General features: G+C 39.1%; 1 protein-coding gene across 7 annotated transcripts in view; it reads right to left on the bottom strand.

The window, feature by feature from the left end:
• The window catches only part of STX17 (syntaxin 17), a 39,146-nt gene extending 18,279 nt beyond the window's left edge, over window positions 1-20,867 (bottom strand). Inside the window, exons 1-5 of one of the 7 annotated variants that reach the window (XM_072412067.1) lie at window positions 20,726-20,828; window positions 20,089-20,158; window positions 19,004-19,041; window positions 11,400-11,555; window positions 3,134-3,199 (exon numbers count right to left, since the gene is read on the bottom strand). In XM_072412067.1, the coding sequence (XP_072268168.1) occupies window positions 3,134-3,199; window positions 11,400-11,519 (186 nt within the window). In that variant the 5' untranslated portion in view covers window positions 11,520-11,555; window positions 19,004-19,041; window positions 20,089-20,158; window positions 20,726-20,828. Of the gene's footprint in view, window positions 1-3,133; window positions 3,200-11,399; window positions 11,556-19,003; window positions 19,042-20,088; window positions 20,159-20,725 lie in introns of all 7 variants that reach the window. The other 6 variants (XM_072412066.1, XM_072412069.1, XM_072412063.1 and 3 more) reach the window with 6 other exon arrangements.
• Between the last annotated feature and the right edge of the window lie 4,655 nt (window positions 20,868-25,522).

Below are 25,522 nucleotides of genomic sequence, written 5' to 3'. Positions count from 1 at the left end.
AAAGTGGAGCTGGTCATTTACCGACTATAATTGGGGAAAAAAGGCAGAAATTAGAGAAGACAAACATGCTAATAATTAGCTGATGAAAAACGGAATGTGAGAAAAGGACAGTGGAGGGGTAAAGCAACTTGAGCTTAACAACCAAAAAATAACTGAGCTTCATCCAGAGGGAAAATAAAGAGGCAGTTGAATAGGATCTGACCACAGACCACTGGAAAGAATAGGTAGAAAGGGAAGATGACATCAGCTAAGGAAGAGGGGTGGAAAGTAGAAAGACAAACTGTGCCACAGAAAAACAAGCTGTAAGATGTACTTAAACTTGCAAATCACTTTAAATTTGGGTTCAGATCACCTCTACCTGACGACAGTAGTAAACCTACTACTAGATTAGAAACTGCATCAACCAGCTTGATATACATTTGCAACCTATTAAAGCTAAGCACACAAATAAAATACATATATAGCAGCTTTTATTATCTGCCAAATTATTTGTATTTGCATCAAAAGAGGAAGACAACAATATTCATTCATACAAAGCATGATTTTGTATAAAACAAAAAAGCATTAGTAGCCAAATACATCAAGGTCATCATCAAATACAACAGAAGGTGGAGTAGGAAAAAGGATCAATCAATATTCATATCAGTATATGTTACCCTGCAAATCATAGATTTCATATTTTGTACCTTGTGTCAGACATATTCTATTGGGACCAAATTTTGTAGAACTTTTTAGGCCAGCGCCTACCATCATATCTCAGTTAGCATGGAGGGACAACCTAATTCACTAGATTATCACTTTCTTTTATTTACTTAAGTAAGGGGATCAGAGTTTTCCCCAAACAAAAGGCAGCATAAAAAAGAAAGAGAGCCTGTAATGAGCTTTCTGATTAGGTACAGGTAGTCCCCGAGTTATGGACATCTAACATAAGGATGACTCCTAGATACAAACAGGGCTTGACTGGACAGATATTCGATGGGGGAGGGGAACGGTTCGCATGACTTGCAGAAGAAATCTTTTGCTAAACACAGCTTGTGGGTGATCTTAGGGGGTGAGCTCTTTCAGCAGTCTCTTGTAACTCTTAAATTACCAAGACAAACTCTGCAGTTGTTTCTTTTTACATATCAAATCACAGCTTGCTCCTGAACTTAATGAATGTCTAGGCTCCATAAAGTTTTTTTTTTTTGGTTTGTTTGTGATTAACTTACAGTGAGGATTTAATACAGTAACTGTCACCACGCTGCCTAATAATATGTTGAGCCATCTGTCCTAATTGCATTTATTAAAATATTGTACATGTTCCGACTTACATACAAATTCAACTTAAGAACAAACCTACTGTCCCTATCTTGAATGTAACCCGGGGACTACCTGTATCCCAAAAACAGCATTCTGCTTTAAACATATTGGTATATCAAAACGCTCAGTAATAAAAGGCCAATCAGATCAGATTCTGATTTGGGACATTCTAACCTTGAATGTATAGAAATTACTTGTTACTACTAATAATCCGATACATAGAATTACTAAAGAATTTTTTTTATTTTAAACTTTATACTGTTGCCATTTTACTTATTTTTGTAAAGTCTTTCAGGGTATAATATATCCAAAAAACGTTTTATTATTATTCTTTAGAAGAAAAAGAGTGTCCATAGATTGTAGTTCTGTCATTTAGCCAGCTTTAATGGAATTAGTGGAGGTCAATTGTAATGTCCAGTGAAAAAGTAGCAAACTTTCCAAAGAGGAAGTCACCTAAATGAGCCCAATTAGAACTCCAACTGCATGCTTAAGGTAAAGATAAGAAAACATAAATTGGCAAAATCTCAAGTTCTGCCTTGTTTTGCCTGTTCAAAGGATTTCAAACTAATAACAAGTAGGCATATTTAAGATCATGTTTTACCCATTTTGTATAATTTATGCTCACAAAATAATTTGAGTTGAAAGTTACACCAGACTTGTTGAGGAGGGTTGCAAAGACATACTTTATACACAAAGATAGTTTATACACGTTTAAATTACATTTATTAAAAAACTCTAGCAATTTTGTGGCCTACCTTTGTATATAAGTTTTTAGGAGTTTCAAGAAAAGCTGTTGCAGTTGCTAATTCAGCAATGGTTTTCAAAGGGATTATCAACATGTGTAGTTAAGACATATCAAAGATGCCAAATAGGAAAAAAAAAGTAGGGACAGCTCACACTGTGAAAGCTGGAACTGTAGCATTAATAAAATATTTTGGTCAGAAAGCAACCCCAAAGAGAGAATGTTAGAAGATAATTAATTTCTGAATTAATAATATAAATAATGAATATAAAGGAATTTAAATAAAATATACAATATAAATGAATATAAAAAATGTGTGTTTTTTTAGAATAAAAGTTGGCTAAAATAAATAAAATTTGGAAAAGAATATAACCTAAAAAAAAATTTACTTTCCTATACATTTCCTTGTAATAAATAAATGTATATGCATGTAATAATAAATGTATATGCATGTGTGAGTTTTTCTCTCATGTATTATTTTTATTTGAAATATTTTTAGTTTTACCTACTATGTTAAGGGAGCCCCCTATGTGATCATAATAAACAGGTCCTTTCTATAGGTATATTGGGTCTATTAGACCGCTGATATCTTGTTTGCCATTTGTGAAAGCACACTGAGGGAAAAAGTCCCTTGCCTACTTTTGTGCTTCGCATCAATGTAGGGATTTTGACAGCTCTGAAACCAGAAGTGCTTATACCTTGTCAGTTGAGGATTTTGGAAACACAGTTACAGAAGTGATGGTGAATGGGTTCAAAATGTCATTACATCAGTGAATGTAGTTGCCAATCAAAACTACAAGGTTCCCTAAAGCAGCCCCAATGCAACCTACTCTTGAGAGAACAGAGTAATCACCGAAGAGAGTTGCAACTGCAAACTTTGGGCTTTATTAAAGAAAAACTCTTGGCAGAGATGTTTATTTGTAGACTGCAGATGGACAGAAGCTAAAGCAGAAGTATGTAGTTGGTGGGGGTGTGATTATGACAATAATCTGAAAGTAGTAGAATGTTGTGATTTAATACTAGAATTCCCCCTCCTTACCTTCTTGTGTTACCACCAAGACTGCGTTTTTTTTTTGGTTTTTTTTTACTTACTTGAACAGTACGCCCAGCATTAATATGTTCTTTGTGCAACTTATCCCATGAGTTGCATTTTCGATACTAAGAAAAAAAATAAGAATAAGAAAAATAGGATATAAAGGAAAACTTCAAAAACTTCAATCTTCCATTTTTCACAACTTTGACCCTGTTCTTTGAACAAACTGGGAACCTGAATAACTTAGCACTGGAAACTAGCAAAGGAGTATTCTAAAATGTTAAGGAGAAAAGTATGTACATTAAAGCACATTTTTTGTATTGAGGTTTGCTATGTTACTGTTCCGAATTAACTTTAAATTGACTGGCAGCATGCCACAAAGCCCAAAAACAAAAACTTCTACCTGCAGAATTTTTGCCAATGGTGCATGTACTGTTGGGTACTGTAGCACAGTGACATGATTTTAATCCTATGGCACCTCCATGAACATGGAGTACCAAGTTAACATGTACTGAAATGCAGAGGTTAAGAAGCTCGAGGTTATTGGTTGTAACTAAAAAAAAAAATAGTCATGTTCGGGTTTATGTAGGAGTTTTAACCCCCTTGCGGTAATCCCGAGTGTGACTCGGGGTGGAAAAAACTAGCAAAAAGCGGTAACCCCGAGACACTTTGGGGTCCCCCTTACCTCAGCCCCACGTTGCAGCGGCGATCGGACGATCCTGCTGTGATGCCAGGCGTCTTTCTGTCGGGGGGCATGGCCAGGCGGGAAATTTTGAGCAGATTACCAAGTATTCTGCTTTTAGATGCTGCCTGGGTGCCCGCCACCTCGCTGCACGCATCTGCAGTTAGATGTGATGCACCATGCAGGATTTCTGCATGGTGCATCATATCTAACTGCAGATGCGATCACCAATAGTAAATTCCAGGGGTGATGCCAGCGGCGAATTCCCGCTGGCATCACCCCTGGAATTTACTGCAGCTGCTTGCATCACCCGGAGATCAGCCTCCGGGTGATAAAAGCAGCTTCAGTGGAGTGAGCAGGGCAGGACATCCCCACCGCATCACCCAGCAGGATGTGTGACATCTTTCGGGTGATGCGATGGAGTGATGGATTCTGGGGGCGGGAAATTTAAAAGCAGATTACTATGTATTCTGCTTTAAAAAAAATTTTTTACAGTAAAAAACACAGCAAAACACATAATAAACGTATAAATACATATTGTAGTGCACCAAGCATCATTGCCCAGTGCCCTGATTTACATTTTGCCCACTATTTGCCCTGACCTTGATCTGACCTTTTGATTACTGATCACTTCCTGAATGTATCATTTCATCACTTTGTCTTTGACCTTGATTGTTCCTGACTGATTGTTGGAGACCGCATGGCATCCAAACGGCATCTCGCCGGCGCAAGCTCTGTTTAGGAGGAATTTGAAAGCAGCAGTAGCGATTTGGACTCCCTTGTGGAATCGGGCTATAGTGATTCACCAGACAGCGAAAGTGAATTTACCGACAATTCTGAACCTGAGGCCAGTTCTGTGCGCATATGGTGTCCTATTGACCTTGATGCAGACCAGGCAGCACCGCCAAGATTTCTATTAACTGGCGCACCTGGGATGAAAATTGAGACTGAATGCGATGACCCCCTGGCATACCTGAAGTTGTTTTTGACCGATGAAGGTATAGAAAAAATTGTTGCAGAGACAAACAGGTAAGCCGCTCTTGTGTTTGCTATTTGAAATTTGCTAAATTTTTTTTTATGTAAACGTGCTGCTTTGTGTTTGCAAACTTTTTGAAATTTTTTGGTCTTTTTTTTTATACAAACATGTATGCTGCTTTGTGTTTGCTAACTTTTTACATTTTTTTTTATGCCAACATGCACGCTGCTTTGTGTTTGCTAACATATTACTTGCAACCTGCACACTATAAAAGCACATATCCTAAAATACATTTTTTTTGTTTTATGCAGGTCAACAACAAGGTGCTCTACACCTGAGGTTTGCAAGAAGGAGAAAGTGTGAACCTGTGACCAAGGATGACATTTGGCTGTTTTTGGGCTTGGTGATCCTGCAGGGAGTTGTGGGCAAACCCATGCAGAAGTGGTACTGGTCCAAGAATAAAATGATTGCCACTCTATTCTTTGGCACAGTCATGCCAGAATACCGCTTTTCCCTCATAATGAAGTACCTGCACAAACAATGAAGAATTTGATGAGACTACCCATCCTGCACTAAAACTGAAGAAAATTGGAGTCTCTCAGTGTCTCAGATGATTCTACAAAATTTCCAGCAAACCTATGTGCCAGAAAGAGATGTCAGCATTGACGAAAGTCTAATGGCTTACAAGGGGAGGCTCAGCTGGGTGCAGTACATTGCGTCAAAGAGGACACGATTTGGCGTGAAGACCTATATGCTGTGCGAATCCTCATCTGACTACATCTGGAATACAGTACTGTACTCTGGAAAAGGGACACAGTTCAACCCCAGATACAGCCATTATGGATTGGCAACATCTTCAGTGCTATCCCTCATTGAGCCATTGCTAGATCAGGGCTATTGTGTCATAACTGACAATTTCTACACCTCTCCTGAGCTTTATGAATTCCTTCTGCAACACAGAACCGATGCCTATAGAACTGTTAGGGCTAACCGGCGCAACCTGCCATCACTGTTTGCAAAAGGGAAGCTAAAGACAGGAAAAATTGTTGCCTGGCAGAAAGATGATGGCCCTGAGATGGCGTGACAAGAAAGATGTGTACCTGATGAGTACTGTCCATGATGCCTCCACCGTTCTGGTACACACAAAACGTGGGAAAGAAGTTATGAAGCCACAGGTGGTGATTGACTACAACAACACCATGGGAGATGTCGACAGAGCTGACCAAGCCATGACATTCTACCCAGCGATGAGGAAACAGCAAAGGAAGTACTACAAGAAGATTTTTAGGCATCTAGTTGAGCAGTGCCTACGTTCTGTACAAAAAAAATAGTCAGAGGCCTGTTAATCATTCAGACTTCATTTTGCAAGTTTCCGAATCCATAGTCAAGAACAACCAAACACCATCAGTGGCTATGAATAGACCTGGACGTCATGCTTCCACCATTGTCAACCCAGAACGCCTGACCGGTCGTCACCACTGAATACATCCCACCAACCCAGAAAAACGCGGCACCTACAAGGATGTGCGTGGTTTGCTGCTTAAAGACCGATGACAGAGGAAGGAAGAAACCCAAAGAAACCAGGTTCTACTGTCCTGACTGTGATGTTGGACTTTGTGCAGCACTGTGCTTCAAAATCTACCACACCCAAGATGTCTACTAAAAATTAAAATATTTTTTTTTTCTAAAATCTGCATTTAACTTATATTATTATTTATCAATAATATTGCACCCTTGTTTGGAAAATTTCAGTGGTAAATATTTGATAAAATACATTTTTTGATAAATTACACTGTTGTGGTCTATTATTTCATTATTGTTTATAATTATGATTTATAAATATGTATTATATTATCATTCATGATTAAAATATAATAAATAAATATAATTATTATACCCGGGAGTTAATCCCAAGAATTACAGGCCCACAATATAAACAAAAATTTATAGGATCACTTTTTGTATAAAAAAACTGACAGAATTAGAACGCTAGGGGGGGGTTAATAAGAAGTTTTCAATAATATAAAAATGCAAGTTGCTGTCTAACTTTGAACACTAAACACATATATCACAGTGACCTTATTGTTGTAATGGTAATGGTGTCAGGCAGGAAGTGAACCTTTTTGACAACATACAAGGTACCGTTCGGCAAAGATTATTCATCTAGCTGCACCTACACAAGCACTGTCCAACAGGAGGTCAATCTGCCTGCTAATCCCAAGCAAAAATAGTCATCAAGGTGGATTTCAGGAAGTGCGTGGGAGCACCTTGAAACAACTCCCCTCTATATGCCCATGATAAAAAAACAACAACCCACTACTAGTTTTTGTTTCATCCTCTGTTCTCTGTATCTTTCTCTTTGTTTTGTCATCTCACTTTCCTAATTTTTTGTTACAAAAAATTCAATCAAAATAGAGTAAAATATAAAGTGCGCATGCACAGAATAGTGTGATGGACGTGTCCTGATCTGGATCCGCACTACTCGGCTAATTAATGGGCAAACGGGCAACCGTATTGATGGCACATATCACTGGAGGCTGTATGAGTACCCCTGCAACCTTCTACTGTGACTTCCATCACTTTGTGGCATGTCACCTAGCCACAAAAGATGAATTCCTCATTGCACCCCAAAAACAGCCCCATCTAAGACTTAAACAAAGATGGGTAGTCCGGAAGATCATAGAGTGGCTGAAGATTTACTTCTGAGAGATCACCAGGGAGTTCTCCCACACACTTATTCTCACCACCTACACCAGAGCCTGTAGACATGATTGAATGCTTCCATTATATCCTATATCTAGCCCTGGATGATATGGCTAAACGCATCACAGAGCACTTTACTCGGGAACTGAGAGAGCTAGGTAACCGCACAGTCCAGTTGGAGGGTAGAATGGATGATGCAACCATAGTACTGGAAGCCTACAAACTGACTTATGGTTCTAACCTACAAAGTTGATGATCTTGAAAATAGATCACACAGAGCAAATCTGCTGTGAGTGAAAGGATTGCTGGAAAACATAGTTGACCTACAAGCTCTGGTCACAACCTTGTTTCAAGAGTTATGCCCAGATATTCCAGTGTAAACGTTGAATTCGATTGAATTCACCCTACTCCCAAGATCTCAATCAATCTTCTCCTACCAGAAATCTTAAACCTCAAAGTCAGTGATCCAAGAAAGATAATCCAAAGCGGGCTATGAGTAGACTATTGTTTTCACAGTCAAGTGTGCCCTCATGAGATCTAGATCTCCCGAGAATCTATCCATCTTGTTTCTATTGGTGGCGGATATTTTTTAACTCACCTTCAGGTTTTTTGACAACAATTTGATATTAAGTACCAAATATTGTTTAGGGCCAATTCAATATTACAATGTTTGGTTTTTTATATATCTCTTGCAAAATTCAGTCTCAAATTCTCAAACATATAGGATGTTTGATAGTATTTTGTTTTTTGCACCAGGTTTACTGGGATACTGTCTTTACAAGGTTATTGATATTAGAGGTTGAATGGTTGTTTTACTGAAAATTTCTATATATACTTGACAATATTCTATATACTTGATATAATTCTGTTTTGGTCTGCCATGGTGTTTCTATGCCTCATATCCAACAATATATTTAGCAAATACATTGGTTAAAAAAAGGGGGGGTCTTAACTGGATTCCGTAAATCTGCTCCATATTCTTTAAAACATCAAATAGCTGACCCTGAGGGAAGATTACGGATATTGGTAGGTCAGCTATGTGATGCCAAGGAGACCATAGTTATATATTACAAACCTAACAATCAGCAACTACCATTCCTTACTAATTTATTTTACATTTTAGATACACATATGTGTGTAACACTTATAATTAGCAGAGATTCAAATGACGTTCCAGTGCCTAGGATGGGCAGGAAAAAACTAGGGGTGCAGCAAGATTTATGTGAGTTCACGAGGTTGTCTCAACAATTTATTAATCTCCTACAGTCACACTCAGAAGTGAATGTTTGGAGAGAACTACATCCAGTAAAACAGGATTATATTTAATTCTCCCACTCTCATCAGATCTATACTAGAATAAATCATGTGTTTGTACATGCACAAACATTACAGTCGAGATATAGTGACAAACACTTGATGTTAGTGAACAAACTGAAAAGACCTGACAGACAGTTTAAACCAATAAGATTACGGAAGTAAGTTTGCACTTTAACTAGTGATCCTAAAAAAATTGTAGGTTTATTTTAGGTGCATTGTACCAAACCTCCTCAAATCAAACCGAACCAATTGCAATCCTTTTTAAATAAGTTACAACTACCTACCTATTTCTTAAGCTTTATGCCACAAATGTGAAGCTCAGATAACAGCATCTGTAGTAATACCTGCTATCAAGTCCCTATGGCTTTACTGCCTCTTAATACAAAAAATATGTGACTGAATTAACTTCGGATAATATAAAATGGCTCTATTCACCTATGTGACTATATCTGTACTGTTACCATAAGTGAATGGCATAATGAAGTAATTTTTAATACTTATATTTGGGTCAGTAACGCTGATATTATCCTTCCATTTGATGCCCTTTAATGTAACAATACAATTTGAGTTTGAAAAATACAAATATGAAAGGAATAGGGGCTTGATCTGGCGAAGTCTTAAATTAGAGCAAGTTGAATAAATTAAGGATTTGGTTTGGACTAAATACAAATGCTTGCAGGTGCACCTGCTGCCATACAGGTTTGATGCTCCTGGCCTTGCGTCTTGTCATGATACTGCTCCCTCCACATGAATGATCTGTGCACATTTTTGAGGAGGTATCCACAAATAGTGGTAATTCAATTTATTAGTTAGTACATACAATTTTTGAAAAAACTCGAGGTAAAATAAATTTTGATTTAATTGTTTACTAAATGAAGTATGTTATACCAACAGATCTCTGCATTTATTTGCTGAAGAAGCGGATATATCCGCGAAACGTGTTAAAATTTTCATATATGTGAGACTATGTACCTATAATGCTTTTAATCGGATATTACCATCTAGGAGTACAAATACCTGGATATAATGATTCATTAGGATGACTCCTGGACTGTTAGCAAACACACTACATTTCTTGGCTAGGTCGCATCGCTGCAATTAGGATGAGATGGTTTCCAAAATTCATATATCCCCTGCGAGTATTACCGATTGCTCTACCTTCACTTATAATACACATATTACAAAGACAAATGCTGAACTTTATATGGGGAGATAAGCGCTCAAGAATTGTGAAGAAAGTCCTGTTCCAGCCTAGACACAGGGGCGGTCTGTCTGTCCCATGTGTTGCAAATTTATTTAGCCACTCAGCTGGCCCCATTGACGTTATATCATGTTAACAACAAACCCCCTTTGTGGATATCAATGGAAGCCTATTCTCTCGAACCAGTTTTCTACACCTACACTCTTTACGCTCGGTGTTCCGTTGGTGGATAGTTCAAGGATTAAAAAAAGCCTATCATTTTATGTCCATGAACGATCTTTTGATTGATTTAAGAAAGAGTTCAAAGTACGTAACTCTGATTTTTTTATCTTCAAATCAGACATTACATTTAGATGAATATACGATTAGTATCTATACCAATTAATTTGACAATATTTGAGCAGATCTGTCTAAAAGAGCTGCAAACTAAAAAACTAATTTCTATTTTATATGATTTCTTGTTAACAAATTTTACCCATACCTTATGCGCATAAATGGGAAGTTGATTTGGCCATAAGATTGGAACAAGAAGATTGGGTACAAATATTGGAACCAACAGCACACTGCAGCATAAATGTATCAGCCATTGAAACCATTTAAAAGTTACTTATGCGCTGGTACATGGTACCACATGGTCCACATAAAATGTCCCCTTACTTACCTAGCAAGTGTTTTCGTTGATGTTCCACTAACTTAATTTTATTCCATACCTGGTGGGACTGCTCCAAAATTAGATGGTATTGGATAGGAATATACCAATTAGCATATACTGTAATGGGACTATCTTTCCCAAAAAACCTGTGGAGGTATTACTTATTCTCCGTCCCCCACACTGCAGCAATTCCCATTTCAAATTACTGACCATTCTCTTCCCAGCAGCAAAAATGGTTTTAGCAAAAGCTTTTTGGTCAGCAACTCACATGGTTTCGTAAGTAAAAGCAAAGCAAAAAATGTCATGGTTCCTCTGTAATGACAAAATGCGAGCATTAAGATCAGACACTGTGGCTAGATTTGAGCGAGTCTGGTCTCCATGGCTGGAAAATTATTTCCTGCATTCATTCTATACTATCTATTGATACTACTTTGATGACTATTTAAGTCAGTAATTCATTGAAGTCCCAAAATAGTTTGGATTATTGCAGCAACATACTCTGGGTTTTTTTCCCCCTCTTTCTTTCTTTTGCCTTTATTTTTCTTGTCTTTTTTCATTTAGTATTTACAGATATACTTATTTTTCGTTTATATTAAATAATGTTATTTGCTAAATTGTATTGATGACATACAGTTATTACACAATGTCTATTTCTTTAATGTTTTATTTCCATTTTTATTACTGTTGTAAAATGTTATTTGTTAAAATTCAATAAAATATTATTGAAAAAAAAAACAAAATTAGAGTAAAATATAAACATCGTCAAGTCAAACTTTTTATTAAATAACACTAACCTTCTCGATATTTAACTGATTGTTCCTTAATCTTTCCAGATCTGTTGGAATAACTACTTTAGTAAACTTCAGCACAGCACTTTCAAGGCAACGGTATGGCACTTTTTGTTCATTTTCCATCTTTTGGAGAAGCGCAGACTTATACGTATAATTCACCTGTAAAATAGTATCATAAACACCTAAAACAACAGAAACCTATGGGAATAAATATAATGTATATTACAAGAGCGTAATCAAGCACAACACAAGTCAACTTATTTCCAAACTAAATTATATATTAATTATGGACTTCAGTTACAGTAATAGTACAAATAAGGGGTTCATGTTTACACTCACAGTTCACATTTTTTATCTGGATTTGAATGAAAAAATATATGAAAAAATAAACATAAAAAAGGCCCTCCATGTATTGTTTACTATATTTACAGTTTAATTTACTATAGACAGGGTCACATTAACTTTATGCATAAACAGAATATATTTACAAATCTCATACCCAATCAAAGAAAAATATATTTTTTAATTGAAAAGGAATCAATGGACTAGTAGAGAACAAATATGCCAGGAAGAATTTTAGACAGTGTGCATATGATCTACTCAGCAATCCATTGTTGCATCAAGGACAGGTAGGTAGACTGAAGGGGTTAAGTTCTCCCGTGTCCAGAACACCCCTGGTCCATGATTGCACAGATCAGAGTCAAGCAGGCTCAAGATAGGAACGAATAGAACAGCAAGTATATAAAAGAAAACGCTCAAAAAAGACATTGTCAACACTTCGGCTTTGTACTTTTGAATGTATGAATTTGAATTTTCAATTCGGCTTTATGCTTTTGAATGTAGCAGTGCCTCACATTGTTTCCAGTTCGGAGACATATACAGGGGTTCAATAGGGGATTCCTATATAGAGATATATCCCATACCTGTTTATTTCTACAGTGGAGATATCAGCCCGGATTCATCAATGAAATGCGCGTACGCACGCGCCGGTCAGCAAGCTCTATTAACGCGAGTCGGGCCCGAGTTCTAGTGAACTCGCCTGCCGGTTTCCTGCAATAATGAGCAAAGATCTCAAATACGCCAATTAAGGCGATTAATTTTCAGCTGCGTGGTTCAGAAGGAGATGTTAACCTCAATGGTGAGGTGATAGCAATTGATTAGCGCACACCGGCGTCCTGTTCTGTGCGCATCTCCAGTTCATTTTACAGGTCAGTTTGAATCTTTAATGCTTGATGATTTTTTTTGTGTAAGGCTTAGTCTACATGGACTGTTTCCCCAGCGTTTAACCTGAGGCGTTTAAAGCCCACGTTTGAACTCCCCATGGATTCCAATGGGCTAATCTACACCAGGACGTTTACTTCAGGAATGTTTTTGAGTGTTAAAACGCTGCATAAACGCGGGAAAACGCATGAAAATGAACTCAATGGAGGCTTTTTCAAGCGTTTTTAAGCTTTTATGAAAGCTTCGATTGAAAACAATGGGGGCTTTTATAAACGTTTTTAGCAGGACTTTGGACTCTGGAAGCTCCCTTTAATGAGGAGACTCCCAGATCTCCACCACTAAATATCTATATACCATTGTAACAGATATTCATTTAACATTTAGATGCCTTCAAGAAACAGAGCTTTGAACATCAACATACGTAGCATCACCCCTGAGGAAGCCTAGATTGAGCGAAACGCGTCGGGTTAACAAAGCTGCGTCAGAAATACGTATATGTTATATGTTCTATGCATTATAAAATAGTTGGTCTCTGTCTAGCATAGGAGGCAAATGACCTCTAGATATGAGGAAATACTCCTCTAATTTTTACTGTGGATGTTTACAAAAAGATTTGGGTAATTAACCTCCAAGGGTGAGGAAGTACCTGATAAATTTGTACTATTGACATTATTGTTTGTTGTTTCACATTTATGAGAATGTACTATTGATTTTTGCTGAATACACTAAAATTTGTTCCCAAAGAATACCCTGTCTTTGAACTACATTCATTCTAACACCACTAATTTCCAGGGTTGGGGAAAAAATTTAATTTTCCTGTCAGGAATTTATCTATAAATTCCCAATCTCTTGTTCCACACTGGTCCCCAATAAAAAAAAAAAATTCTTGCAAATTTAAAACAATTGTCAACACTTCACAATCACCTACTGCCACAAAACACTACAACAACCCACACAATAAAGGCAATAAATAATCGTGTTAAACTTAACCTCTAAAGCATGATTTGAACATGTGAAAAATGCAGGATATGTTGTGTAAAGAGGTCCTTAGATCAGCTCTGAAAAAAGTCAGAATCCAGAAATTTGGATAGCAACTCTGCTAGGGTTGCCATAGGTAATATATTCCAGGACCCTGGAATGGGAAGAAAAGTACTGGGTGGGCCTTCCCATTCAATCCCAAGTACATGCCTACGATTGGGCTTCAGCACAAGCCTGTGTGGAAACAAGCTACGAAGCTGTGTTGCTGTTAAATCAAAAGATGTTGATGCGGACTGTGGAATTTTCACTAAGGACTGTACTAAAGAAGAACGTACTGGGGATTCATGGGTCTCTGCACTCTTAGAGGAGCACTCTCTTAACCTGGGTAAACTAATGTAAGCTGCCTTATCCATTTTGTTTTCAATATACGCTGAAGAAAGCATTATTGTTTTGGATTACAATAAAGAGATAGGTACCATTACTAACTTCACTGTGTGCTTGCTACAAGGGCTAGTCCCCCTCCATATCACAAGTGGTGCTCAGATGCAGGAAAAAGTTTGTGTGTAAACTTGCAAAAGTGACATTTTAAGAGCCAGGCTCATTTTCACCATGGAAGAGTTGGTGAGGCAGTTTGCAATGGCTATTTTTCAAATACAGCAGATGGCCACGGAGGTACAACTAGCAACCCTCAGAGAGTCCACTACAGTTTAAGCTGTGGCCTTGCGTGAGACCACTGAAGCCCAGGCCAGAATACTGTCAGTGGTGGTCCAGTAGCTTTCTATGGATTGAGAATCTACAGTTGTTGCCCCAGTTCTTGTAAAAGGCCCGCCATTTTCTGCAAAAGCTGATAGCAGCAGATGTGGAGGCCTTTTTCCTGCTTTTTGAGGGGACTCCAAAACAGGAAGGGTGGCCCAGAGACAAACAAGCTGGCCTCAATGCTCCATTCCTGTCTAATGAGCCACTACGACCTCAGCAAGGATCTCTCACTTAACTATGCTAAATGGGAGATCCTTGCTCGCCTTGGAGTGACCACAGTAGTCAGGGCACAGGGAGGTAATGGCTAGAAATACTGTATGGACTTACTACCATGGTCTCAGATGTATGACCCCATACAGTTCACTACAAAATGTTTGCAGCCTGAGAGCCTGACTGGAGCCCCAGATGGGGTAGTGTTTAGTGCTAGACCAGTTCCTGTGAGCCATGCCTGTCGATTTGGGGTCTCTAAGTCTGCAGACCAACTTGTGGAGGCATACACTGCAGTAGAAGAGCTGCTCATCCCAGTGAAACATCGGGACACAGCCTTACCTCAAGGAATTAGGCTCCCACCACCAGAAAAAAGGTCTACACTGTGCCCTGGAACCAGCATGGAAAATCTCCATGATGTGTCACCACAGCCTGCTCAGGGGTTGAAACCTGCAGGCACTAGCAGGGGGGTATTAACCAGTGCTAAAGGTGTTTCGCCTGGGGCCACACCAGGGCCCAATGTCCCCTGCAGAAGGAACTATTGCTGTGTGACCTGTCCAGGCGATCATCCTTTTACACCCAGCAAGTGTACACTGTTTGTCCCAATAGCTTCAAGGAGGGCTTTGATTGCACTGTTTTTGTAAACCAGGTTTCCGCCAAACCCTTGCTGCACTTTAGAACCATGGTGACACTGGTGCAAGCCAGGGTGGTTGACAATGTTCGTGCTGTAGGAAAACCTCTCAGAGTGGTCTGCATCCATGGGGACACAAGATACCCTGATATAAGGTTTTTCCATTTTGCAATGAATAAGGATCTGTTGTATCGAATTATCAAGGTGCGGGAAGAGGTTGTAAAGCAATTGCTGGTACCGCAGTCCTTCAGGTGCATGGTCCTAGATCTGGCACACAATGAAGCATTAGGGGGGTCACTTAGGGGCTAGGAAAAAAGAGGATCCCATTACTGACCATTTTTTCTGTGTAAAGGTAGAAAGGAAAAAGTACTGTGCTTCCTGTCGCACATGCCAACTGACTGCGCCAGTATCACACTATCACCTTTTGACTGTACTGCTATAGACATAGCGGGGCCACTGGTAAAATCAGCCAGGGGGCACTAATTCATGCTAGTAATACTGAACTATGCCACTTGCTACTTTTTAGGAAAACCTCTTCTAAATTGCCTGGGAATTCTTTAATATGTTCACCAGGACAGGTTTCTCAAAGGAGATACTTACTGATCAGGGCACCCTTTTCATGTCTAAAGTGATTGATGGCTTGTGTAAGCTGTTCTAGATAAAGCAGTTGCGGACCTCTCTGTACCACCTGCAGACAGGTGGCCTGGTCGAGCTGTTCACCATTCGAGAAGTCCCACAGGCCTTCACCGGATTTTCACCTTTTGAGCTGGTGCATGGGCGTAGGCCTCAAGGACTGCATTACTTGGTAAATGAAACATTGGAAATTGAGACCAGCCTCCACAAAAATGTGGTACTGCAGGTTTAAAGCAGCAGGAACGTATACCCAGGCCCAAAGCTGGGCATATTATCAGTCAGCCAAGGTAAGATAAGTCCCGGTGGGGGACAGAGCGGCTGTACTGATTCCCACTTTAAAGAGTACATTTCTGGCTAGGTGGTTTTAAGGTGGTTGATAAGGTTGGAAACCTGAAATAAAAGGTTCATCAGCCAGGGAAACAGAATCCCTACCAGATTTAACATATACAGTAAATCTGTTGAAACCTTGGAGAGAGAGAGAGAGCCTGTATCTGCCATGGTTAATGTAAGTATTGAACCTGAAAGTATGGAGAGTGTAAAGATAGCCAAAGAATTACTTCAGAGGAAAAAAAAGATTTTCTCTGAATTGCCTGCGATCACTCATATGATAGGCTCGGTAATATTACTGTGCTCTACGGCAAAGGTGTTTAGTAAGTCATATTGTATACCAGGGGCCTAATGTAAAGCCCCACCCTCTCACTAAAAACAGATTTGGGTGTTCCTGTGCATTGACAGTTACTACCGAAGGTTTGTACACAATTTTTCCACCCATGAAGCCCCCGTCAGATGGAAAAGCATTACAGAAGCTTAGGGCTGTACTCTGCCAACATCCTGCCCTAGCAGCCCCAGGCTTTTCCGTTTGTCATGCAGACAGATGCCTCTGATGTGGGACTAAGAGCAGTGGTGTCACAGGTAATTGAGGGAGAGGAACATCCTGTAGTTCTTCCAGGCCGGAAATTGACAGCTGATGAGAAAAACAATGCTGTAGTGAAGCAGGAGTGTCTGGCAGTAAAATGGGCCCTGGATGCCATGTGCTACTATCTTCTAGGGAGAAAGTTCTGTCTGATCTCTGACCATGCATGTCCCATGAATTAGATGAGAAAAAAACCTGTGTATAAGTGCATTAAATATTACAGGTTGTAATAAGTGCAGACATGTGCTTGTGATCAGCAAGCTTTCAGTCACCTAGTACAAAGCTAGGTACAGTAGTTACCATTTACAGATTTTGTGGATGTGATAACTGACTTGTTATTCATCGATTAAATCAACTCACATGGGAGCAAAATGTCAGGCACCATCTGGGTGTAAGTTTATGGTCAAAAAAATTGACTGTATTCTTCTATTAATCAACAATCTTTGCATTCTATTTCCAGATATTCTGTTTCTAATTATTCTAGATTTCTAAATTCATATGTAGCTTTGTACTTTTGTTATCTACTCTTTTTCCTTTCCAATTTATATAATTGAATTGCCTAGACCTGTTAAATCTTTTTTCTCATTTCCTCTACTCATATTGTAAATTGCTGGTACTGGAGTAAAAGTTGCTACTATAGTATGACAATTCCAGTCTGTTTGTGTGCTCTGTTTACTTTTTTAATCTTGGTTTTGTGCAATTTTTTTTTAGCTTTCTCACAATAAACACTTGCATTGCACATATTCCATAGCCCAAACCCCCTGTACTACATCTCTTTACCGATGACAAATATCTGAAAAATGCTGATGAAGTTCCATATCTGTTGCAGAACTTAAACCAAACTTTGAAAGATAAAAATAACAAAAACAGCTTTTATGGCTATATACAGCCTCAATCCAGTGATTTTACTAACAGTACTTTTTTCCTGAGATGTCATGAGTCAGGGAACCAGCACCATTCAACTCACTTGCTCTAAATCCAAATTGTTGCAGCCTGTTAAAGGACAGTGAAAGGAAAAGCACCACAGTAATATGTTTATATGTTTATCTTTGTCTTTTCTTTAGATTCATCTTGTCAACTCTGATTGTACTGCTTTTTTTTTCTATCACAATCCAAGTCTGCTGTACAAGGACTGCAAGAGGCTGATACAAGGTCAAATTTAGGTACTTACATCAATTAATGTATTTTTTAAATGTACGCAATGTAATATTGAGCACAGAGGTACAATAATTTGTGTCTACAGCTTTAACTTGTGACATTAAATTTTAAAAGCAAGAATGTGTGTAGAAATAAAATACAAATATATTTGCTTCATGATAGCACTTACTAAACAGATATTAGTTTAAGCAAACCTAGTGTGAACATAAGGCAGAAAAGCCCAGCAATAAATCAATGCATTTACAGAAGTAAGAAGGCAGTAAACAATGCAAAGATATACAGTATCTTTTGTTTTACTTCATCCTTGCATCCTTGGAGCCTCTTGAAAATGCTAGTATGCTAAAAGCCAAAACACAGATGAACCATTTGCTCAATCAAGTGCTTAGTAAATTCTCAAAAATTTTCACAGGAAAGGTCAGGCATATGCCTCCAACTTTTATAAAAGTATGCAGGGCCTTTCAGTAACAAAAAAATAAATAAAAAAGATGCAAACCTCTTTAGAAGCTTGAATCTCCCTACAGGTCCATCTTAACGGTAATTATCATAATCATTACATTAGTAATGATCGCCCACCCTAACCTACATAACTGAACTCATGTAATAAGTACAGGTCTGTGCTAAAAGAGATCTAATAATTACTATTCTTGGGTGTTTCAATAGCACTCTGTTCCTTTTTATATATTATGTTGACTTTTCCTTGTCTTTTGAGGTTCTGCCACTAATTAGGAGTATATTTCATAATACATATGTCATTGGTCATTGCTCCCATTCCCCTGAAATTTGGTAATATGCAATTTTGCTAATAAGAGAATCTGAATAATAATAGATCTGATACTTGTGATAAAGCTTTGCAAGTAACTTCAAAAATACTACATTCCTTAACCAATATCATTTTCTCCTAAAACTTTAAATGGTGTTACTGAACATAGCGTTACAATGTTAACATAATGTTACAAGAGGAACGCGGAAAAACAAAAATTGCTGTGTTAATGCTGGTCACAGAATCAGCCATGTAGTTAAGAGCAATATTTGCATTTAAATTTGATTATCTACTACAGGCCACATGCAACTTTATAAAATGTTAATGCTTTACAGAAGAACATCACTTACTGATTATGGGGTGACCATGCCTTTACTAGTCATAGCACCTGTGGAGAAAAAAAAAAATAGGACATTTTTGTAGCCCATCAATTTCATCAAGAGTAAGTAGTCACAACCCTTCTAAATAAAAACATACAACAGAACTTTAAAGGTATAATCTGAACTAAACACATAAAGCCTGATTTATTAAAGTTCCACAAGACTGGATAAAAGGATACACTTTCATCAGTGATAAAAGTGTATCCTTTCCAACCTTGAAGAGCTTTATTAAATCAGACCCATAATCTCTAAATACAAAAGCCCAAGCACCCCTAGCGCATAAAAACAGTATTACTAAATATTACAACATGCTTAGTGGAAATTTGGAGTTTTCCCCATCTACCAATATGCGCAGATGGGCTAAAGATTTGGGTATAAATTGTACTCCTATTGAATGGGTTACCACCATCAGAGATACCTACAGAGCCACTAGATGTGAAAATCATTGGGATCTCTTCCAGTGAACACTTAATTTTTGGAATTTGACCCCTTATAAATTATCTAAATTTTCTGACTCTCACTTGGCATACTGCTGGTTTTGCAAATCTCTTCGATCCTATTGGAATTTAATATTTAAATTGATCTTTGATATTATGCTTATACAAATCTTACCCACACCTGAATTGGTTATTCTGCACTTAGACACTGGACGATTTCCCACTCGTATCAGATCTATTATTATTCAGATTCTCTTATTAGCAAAATTGCATATTACCAAATTATGGAGGAACACTCAAATCCTTAATTATAATGATGTTATCGCGGACCTTAATCTTTGTTGTGCGTATGAAAAGACGGTTGCTATTATAAATTCCAACTATAACAAATTTTTGTTTGGATTTTTGTATTTCTCTGAATATTTACTTTTCCTTTGTCCCTAGATGCTCTAAATTTTATTTTTCCTTTTTTTTTTTTAAAAGGTTTATTTGTTATTTCTTTGACTCTTCTATAGTATATTTATGTTCTGTTCTGTAAAATATTAAAATCTTCTAATAAAGAATTATTGAACCATAAATACAAAAGCCATGTTTATGTTTGCTCTATTATTGGTGTACCTTGTATAGTTTTTCCAGATCTATGTAGTAATCCTGGTTAAAACAACTCCTGCTCCTTGCCTCGAGTTTGCTATAATAATAAAGACCAGTTAGTGCACTCTCTCCTGCTGCAGGATAACTGGTCTTGTATCCGGCCCCACACCATAGTTTTCTACAGGCAGACATTAGTGGTTGGATCTGCTCACTGCACTGGTCCAGAGCATTTATATGCTGTGTTTAAGCACAGAGGAAACTGCAAAAACGTAGCCTTAGTGCTGGCAATAAGAATTAAGGAATGTAAAAAGAATTTATAAATTTTCTTGCCATGGATATCTATTATGACAGAAAGTAGAATTTCACTTTAAGATTAAGGCTATGTGTACAGTGCATAGAATTGAAGGTTTTTAACTCACACTCTGACACTCTTCACACCCATTTTGACCGCTCCCATAACCCGCCACAAGTCCCCCTAACCACCAAAAAAACTTGCAGATCGGTCATCTCTTCGGAAGGTGATACATTGGTTGACTTCATACAATAAAAGATCAATACACCGCTTTCACTGGATGCTACACAAATTATTTGCTTACATCACAGTCCAGGTGCAGATAAATTGTCATTTCTAATTTACGATTACTAATACCGAATGCGATAATACCTGTTTAGTCTGGGGATCTCTGCAATAGGGACAGTTTCCCTTCATTAAATAAGATACCGGATAGTTAGCGATAACCTTATTATGAACATATCCTTCTCAGCGTGCAACACGGAAACTGCTCTTTAGTTGTTGACAATGTTCGTCATGTGATCGAGGATGTGACATCGCTGTGTCACGTGATTGCACTGGCTGAGCGATTATAGGCACGGCAGCGTTCGAGAAAGTGTGATTCAGATGGATTTGGGATTAGGAGGCTGATTATAAACAAAAAAGGACATTTTTTTTAAACATCAGCTGATGTCACTGAGCCTTCCAGGAAGATCTTGGGATGGATAAGAATCACAAACTAACCAAAAAAGACAGGAGAGCGCTTCTTGGTATTTCCCACTTTTCCATATGTTGAATTATCCCAATGTTCAAAAATGAGTTGCCTGCATTGGCTTCTCTGTGTCTCAAACTTAAAATAGTTTAAAGCCAGCTCACATAGGATAATATTAACCTAGTATTTGAAAACGGGATATACAGCCTTACAATTTCAGGTGTTACGCTGGTTTCCCAATGTTTCCTTCATTTCACTATTCAATCTGTTCTCCTATACGCATGCTTTTGAATGGAGAGACAGAGCAATTGGAAAGTACTGAAAGCACTTTCCATATATAAATTACATTTTTTATTACCAAGTCCCAAAGAGAATCTGTCTACACACCAAGGAAATATGTCCGTCCTTATTTTTTTGTGGCACAACCATTATTATTATTATTATTATTATTAATAATAATAGTATTAATAAACAGGATTTATATAGCGCCAACATATTATGCAGTGCTGTACATTAAATAGGGGTTGTAAATGACAGACTAATTCAGACAGTGATACAGGAGGAGAGGACCCTGCCCCGAAGAGCTTACAATCTAGTAGGTGGGGGAATTTACACACAATAGGAGGGGTATATGTAGTGCTGGGAAGTAGTGATGGATTCAAAAGACAGAAGAAGATGAAGAAGGCAAATTTGAAAAAATGGGTTTTGAGTGCTCTTTTAAATGAGCAGAAAGTAGGAGCAAGCCGAATAGGAGGAGGAAGACCATTCCAGAGAGTTGGGGCAGCTCTAGAGAAGTCTTGTATCTGTGTGTGTGATGAGGTTATGAGTGAGGAAGTCATTAGTAGGTCATTGGAGGAGCGGAGAGAGCAGTTGGCGGGAGTACTTTTTTACCAGGTCAGAAATGTAAGTGGGACAATAACTGTTTAGGGATTTGAAGGCAAAGCACAGGAGCTTGAATTTGATTCTAAGGTGAAAGGGAAGCCAGTGTAGAGATCTGCAAAGAGATGCAGTGGAAGAAAAGCGGTGGAAAGGCTGGATGAGTCTGGCTGCAGCATTCATAATAGATTGTAGAGGAGAGAGTCGGGTTAGTGGAATACCAGAGAGGAGGATGTTACAGTAGTCCAGACGAGAGATGATAAGAGCATGTACAAGGAGTTTGTTGGTCTCAGGGGACAGGTAGGGGCGGATTTTGGAGATGTTGCGTAGGTGAAAGTGACAGGACCTGGAAATGTTCTGAATATGGGGGGTAAATGAGAGGGCAGAGTCAAAGGTGACACCAAGACAACGTGCCTGAGGGGAGGGCCGAATAACAGTGTTGTTAACAGTTAGATATATGTCAGGGGGAAATTTGGAATTTGAGGGGGAGATGATGAGTTCTGTTTTATCTAGGTTGAGTTTCAAAAATTGGTCAGACATCCATCATGAGATGGCTGACAGACAGCATGGGACCTTATCCAGGACTGAGGGGGACAGGTCAAGGGTGGACATAGATTTGAGTGTCTTCAGCATACAGATTGTACTGTAAGCCAAAGGAGGATATGAGACTACCAAGAGAGGAGGTGTACCGGGAAAAGAGAACTTGGGGAGGAGAGTGGGCAAGGAGGAGTTACCATTGAAAGAAAATTGAAAGGAGCGGTCAGACAGATAGGAAGCAAACCAAGAGAGAGCACTGTTACTGATACCAATGGACTGCATGATTTGTATTAGAAGGGGGTGATCAACAGTGTCAAAAGCAGAGGAAAGATCAAGGAGGAAAAGTTCCCTTGAGACTTAGCTCTGATGAGGTCATTGGCCACTTTAGTAAGGGCTGTTTCAGTGGAGTGGGCAGCTCTAAAACCAGACTGGAGGGGGTCAAGGAGAGAGTTGGTGCTCAGGTAATCGGTGAGTCTTTTGTGGACAAGGCATTCAAGAAGTTTGGAGATATATGGGAGAAGGGAGATAGGAAGGTAGTTAGAGGGTAAGGAGGGGTCCAGTGAGGTTTCTTTAGGATAGGGAGAATTATTGCATGTTTAAAGCTGAGGAGTATTTACCAGTAAAAAGGGAGAGGTTGAATAGTGTGGTTAGGGCAAGGGCCAGGATGGAGGAATGGGCATGGAGTAGATCAGAGGGAAGTGGGTCAAGTGGACAGGTAGTAGACAGAGCTGATGAGAGAAGAGATAAGAGTTTGTCCACAGTAATAGGGCTGAGGGAGGTAAATGATGATTTACAGGTGGAAGGGGAGGGTATTATTATTATTACACAGTTTTTATATAGGGCCATCATATTACGCAGCGCTGTACAAAGTCCATAGTGGTGTCACTAACTGTCCCTCAAAGGAGATCACAATCTAATGTACGGTTGGACTGGCTCGGTGGGCAGAGACATCATGTCTGATTTTGTCTATTTTATCTCTAAAGTAGGTGGCAATGTCTTGGGCAAGGAAAGGATGTTGTGGGGGGAGCAGGTGTGGGGTTTAGGAGGGAGTCAATTGTTGAGAAGAGGTTGCGTGGGTTGGAAGCTTAAGAGGAAATGACTGCAGAGAAATAATTTTGCTTGGTGACAGTGAGCTCTGTGTTAAAGCTTTGTAGCTTGGCTTTGTAGTCTATGAAGTCAGTGCTGAGGCCAGATTTCCTCCACTTGCGCTCAGCTGCACGAACAGTCTTTTGTAGCTGTTTGGTGTGATTGTTGTGCCAGGGTCGGGGGTTGGCAGGGCGGGGGTAGCAGAAGGTGGCAGGGGCAACATTATCCAAACCAAAGAGAGTGGTTTAACATGATGGCAGCTTCATCTGGGGGGGGTGATTTTGGAGAGGTAGGGGGTTAGGGACGCAAGGCAGTTTGAGAAAAGGTTGTGGTCAAGGTTACGGATATCTCTCTGCCATTGACCAGGTCTGGGATGTGGCAAGGGAGGGCAAGAGTTAGATAGGTTGAAGGTGAAAAGCTTATGATCAGAAACGGGGAAATGGTGAGTTGTCAAAGAGGGTGAGGTTGCAGAGTTTAGAAAATACTAGGTCTAAAGTGTGTCCGGCTATGTGTGTGGGGCCATTGATGTTCTGTGTGAGTCCAAATGAGGAGGTAATGGAGCCAGAATGCAAAGTTATCCAAAAATTGTGATACTGGGCCAGGGGGGCAATAGACAACAGCAACAATGAGGGGCAAGGGGCTAAAGAGACAGACAGAGTGGACTTCAAATGAGGTGAAAATGAGAGAGGGTGGGGTAGGAAGGACTCTGTATGTACAGTTAGGCGAGAGAAGGAGACCCACACCACCCCCTACTTTGTTGCCAGGTCTAGTGGTATGTGTAAATTGCAGGCCTCCATAGGAGAGAGCAGAGTCAGAGGAGGAAAGCCAGGTTTCATTGAGAGCCAGAAAGTTTAGAGATTTAGAAAGGAGAAGGTTGTGTATGAAGGGTAATTTGTTGCCAACAGATCTGGCATTCCAAAGACTGCCAGAAAGAGGGGGAAAGGACTTATGGGTAGGGTGAATGGGGATGAGGTTAGGAGAAGGGATTATCTTACTGAGAGCGTATGGAAGGGCAGCACGGTGGCTCAGGGGTTAGCACTCTGGCCTTTGCAGCGCTGAGTCCTAGGTTCGAATCCCAGCCAGGACACTATCTGCATGGAGTTTGCAGTTTCTCCTCCATGTCTGTGTGGGTTTCCTCCGGGTACTCCTGTTTCCTCCCACATGCCAAAAAAAAAAACATGCAGTTAGGTTAATTGGCTTCCCCCTAAAATTGACCCTAGACTACATTAAAGACATATGACTATAGTATGGACATTAGATTGTGAGCTCCTTTGAGGGACAGTTAGTGACATGACTATGGACTTTGTACAGTGCTGTGTAATATGATGTCACTGTATAATATTATTAAAAGGGGGAGGTTTGGTGGGATGTTGCCAGAGAGTATCAGTAGAGAAAAAAGGTCCAGGAGCACAGACAGAGAAATCAGGAGAGTGAAGGAGCAGAGAGACAATGGCCCTGATTCATCAATGAAGTTTGTGCTTCCAGTGAGCCGGTTTCCCGCGGTCTGGAGTCGAGTGCGCTCGTACACTTGCCCCCTCGCTGCCAGCCGGATTCCTGCCTTGATAATAATGAGCAATAGGGGTTGCGAATCTGCCAATTAAGGCGATTAGATTTCAGCTGCGCGATTAAGGAGGATCTGTTAAGCTCAATGGTGACATCATAGCAATTAATTAGCACACACCTGCTCTCTGTTCTGTGCCTATCTACAGTCCATTACAGGTCAATTAGAATCTTTAATGCTTTATCTTCTTTTGGTTAAGTGCTACTTTTTTAGGTTACATTGTATTCATTCACAAAATAATTAATTTATTGTTACATTTGTTGCACTGTTTTTATACGTTTTGGTTTGCTTTGCAACACTGCAAACTAATTGAGATCAAGCTGTATATTTACTAGTTAACGCTTCATAATATGTCATCTCACAATAGTATGAATTGTCACCAAGCATTTGTGATCTAATTAAAATATCATTGTAGTTT

This window comes from Pyxicephalus adspersus, chromosome 5, assembly GCF_032062135.1.
Source record: "Pyxicephalus adspersus chromosome 5, UCB_Pads_2.0, whole genome shotgun sequence".
NCBI classification, from domain to species: domain Eukaryota; kingdom Metazoa; phylum Chordata; class Amphibia; order Anura; family Pyxicephalidae; genus Pyxicephalus; species Pyxicephalus adspersus.
The sequence above is the reverse complement of the archived record's forward strand: the minus strand, read 5'-3'. Positions and strand labels throughout refer to the sequence as shown.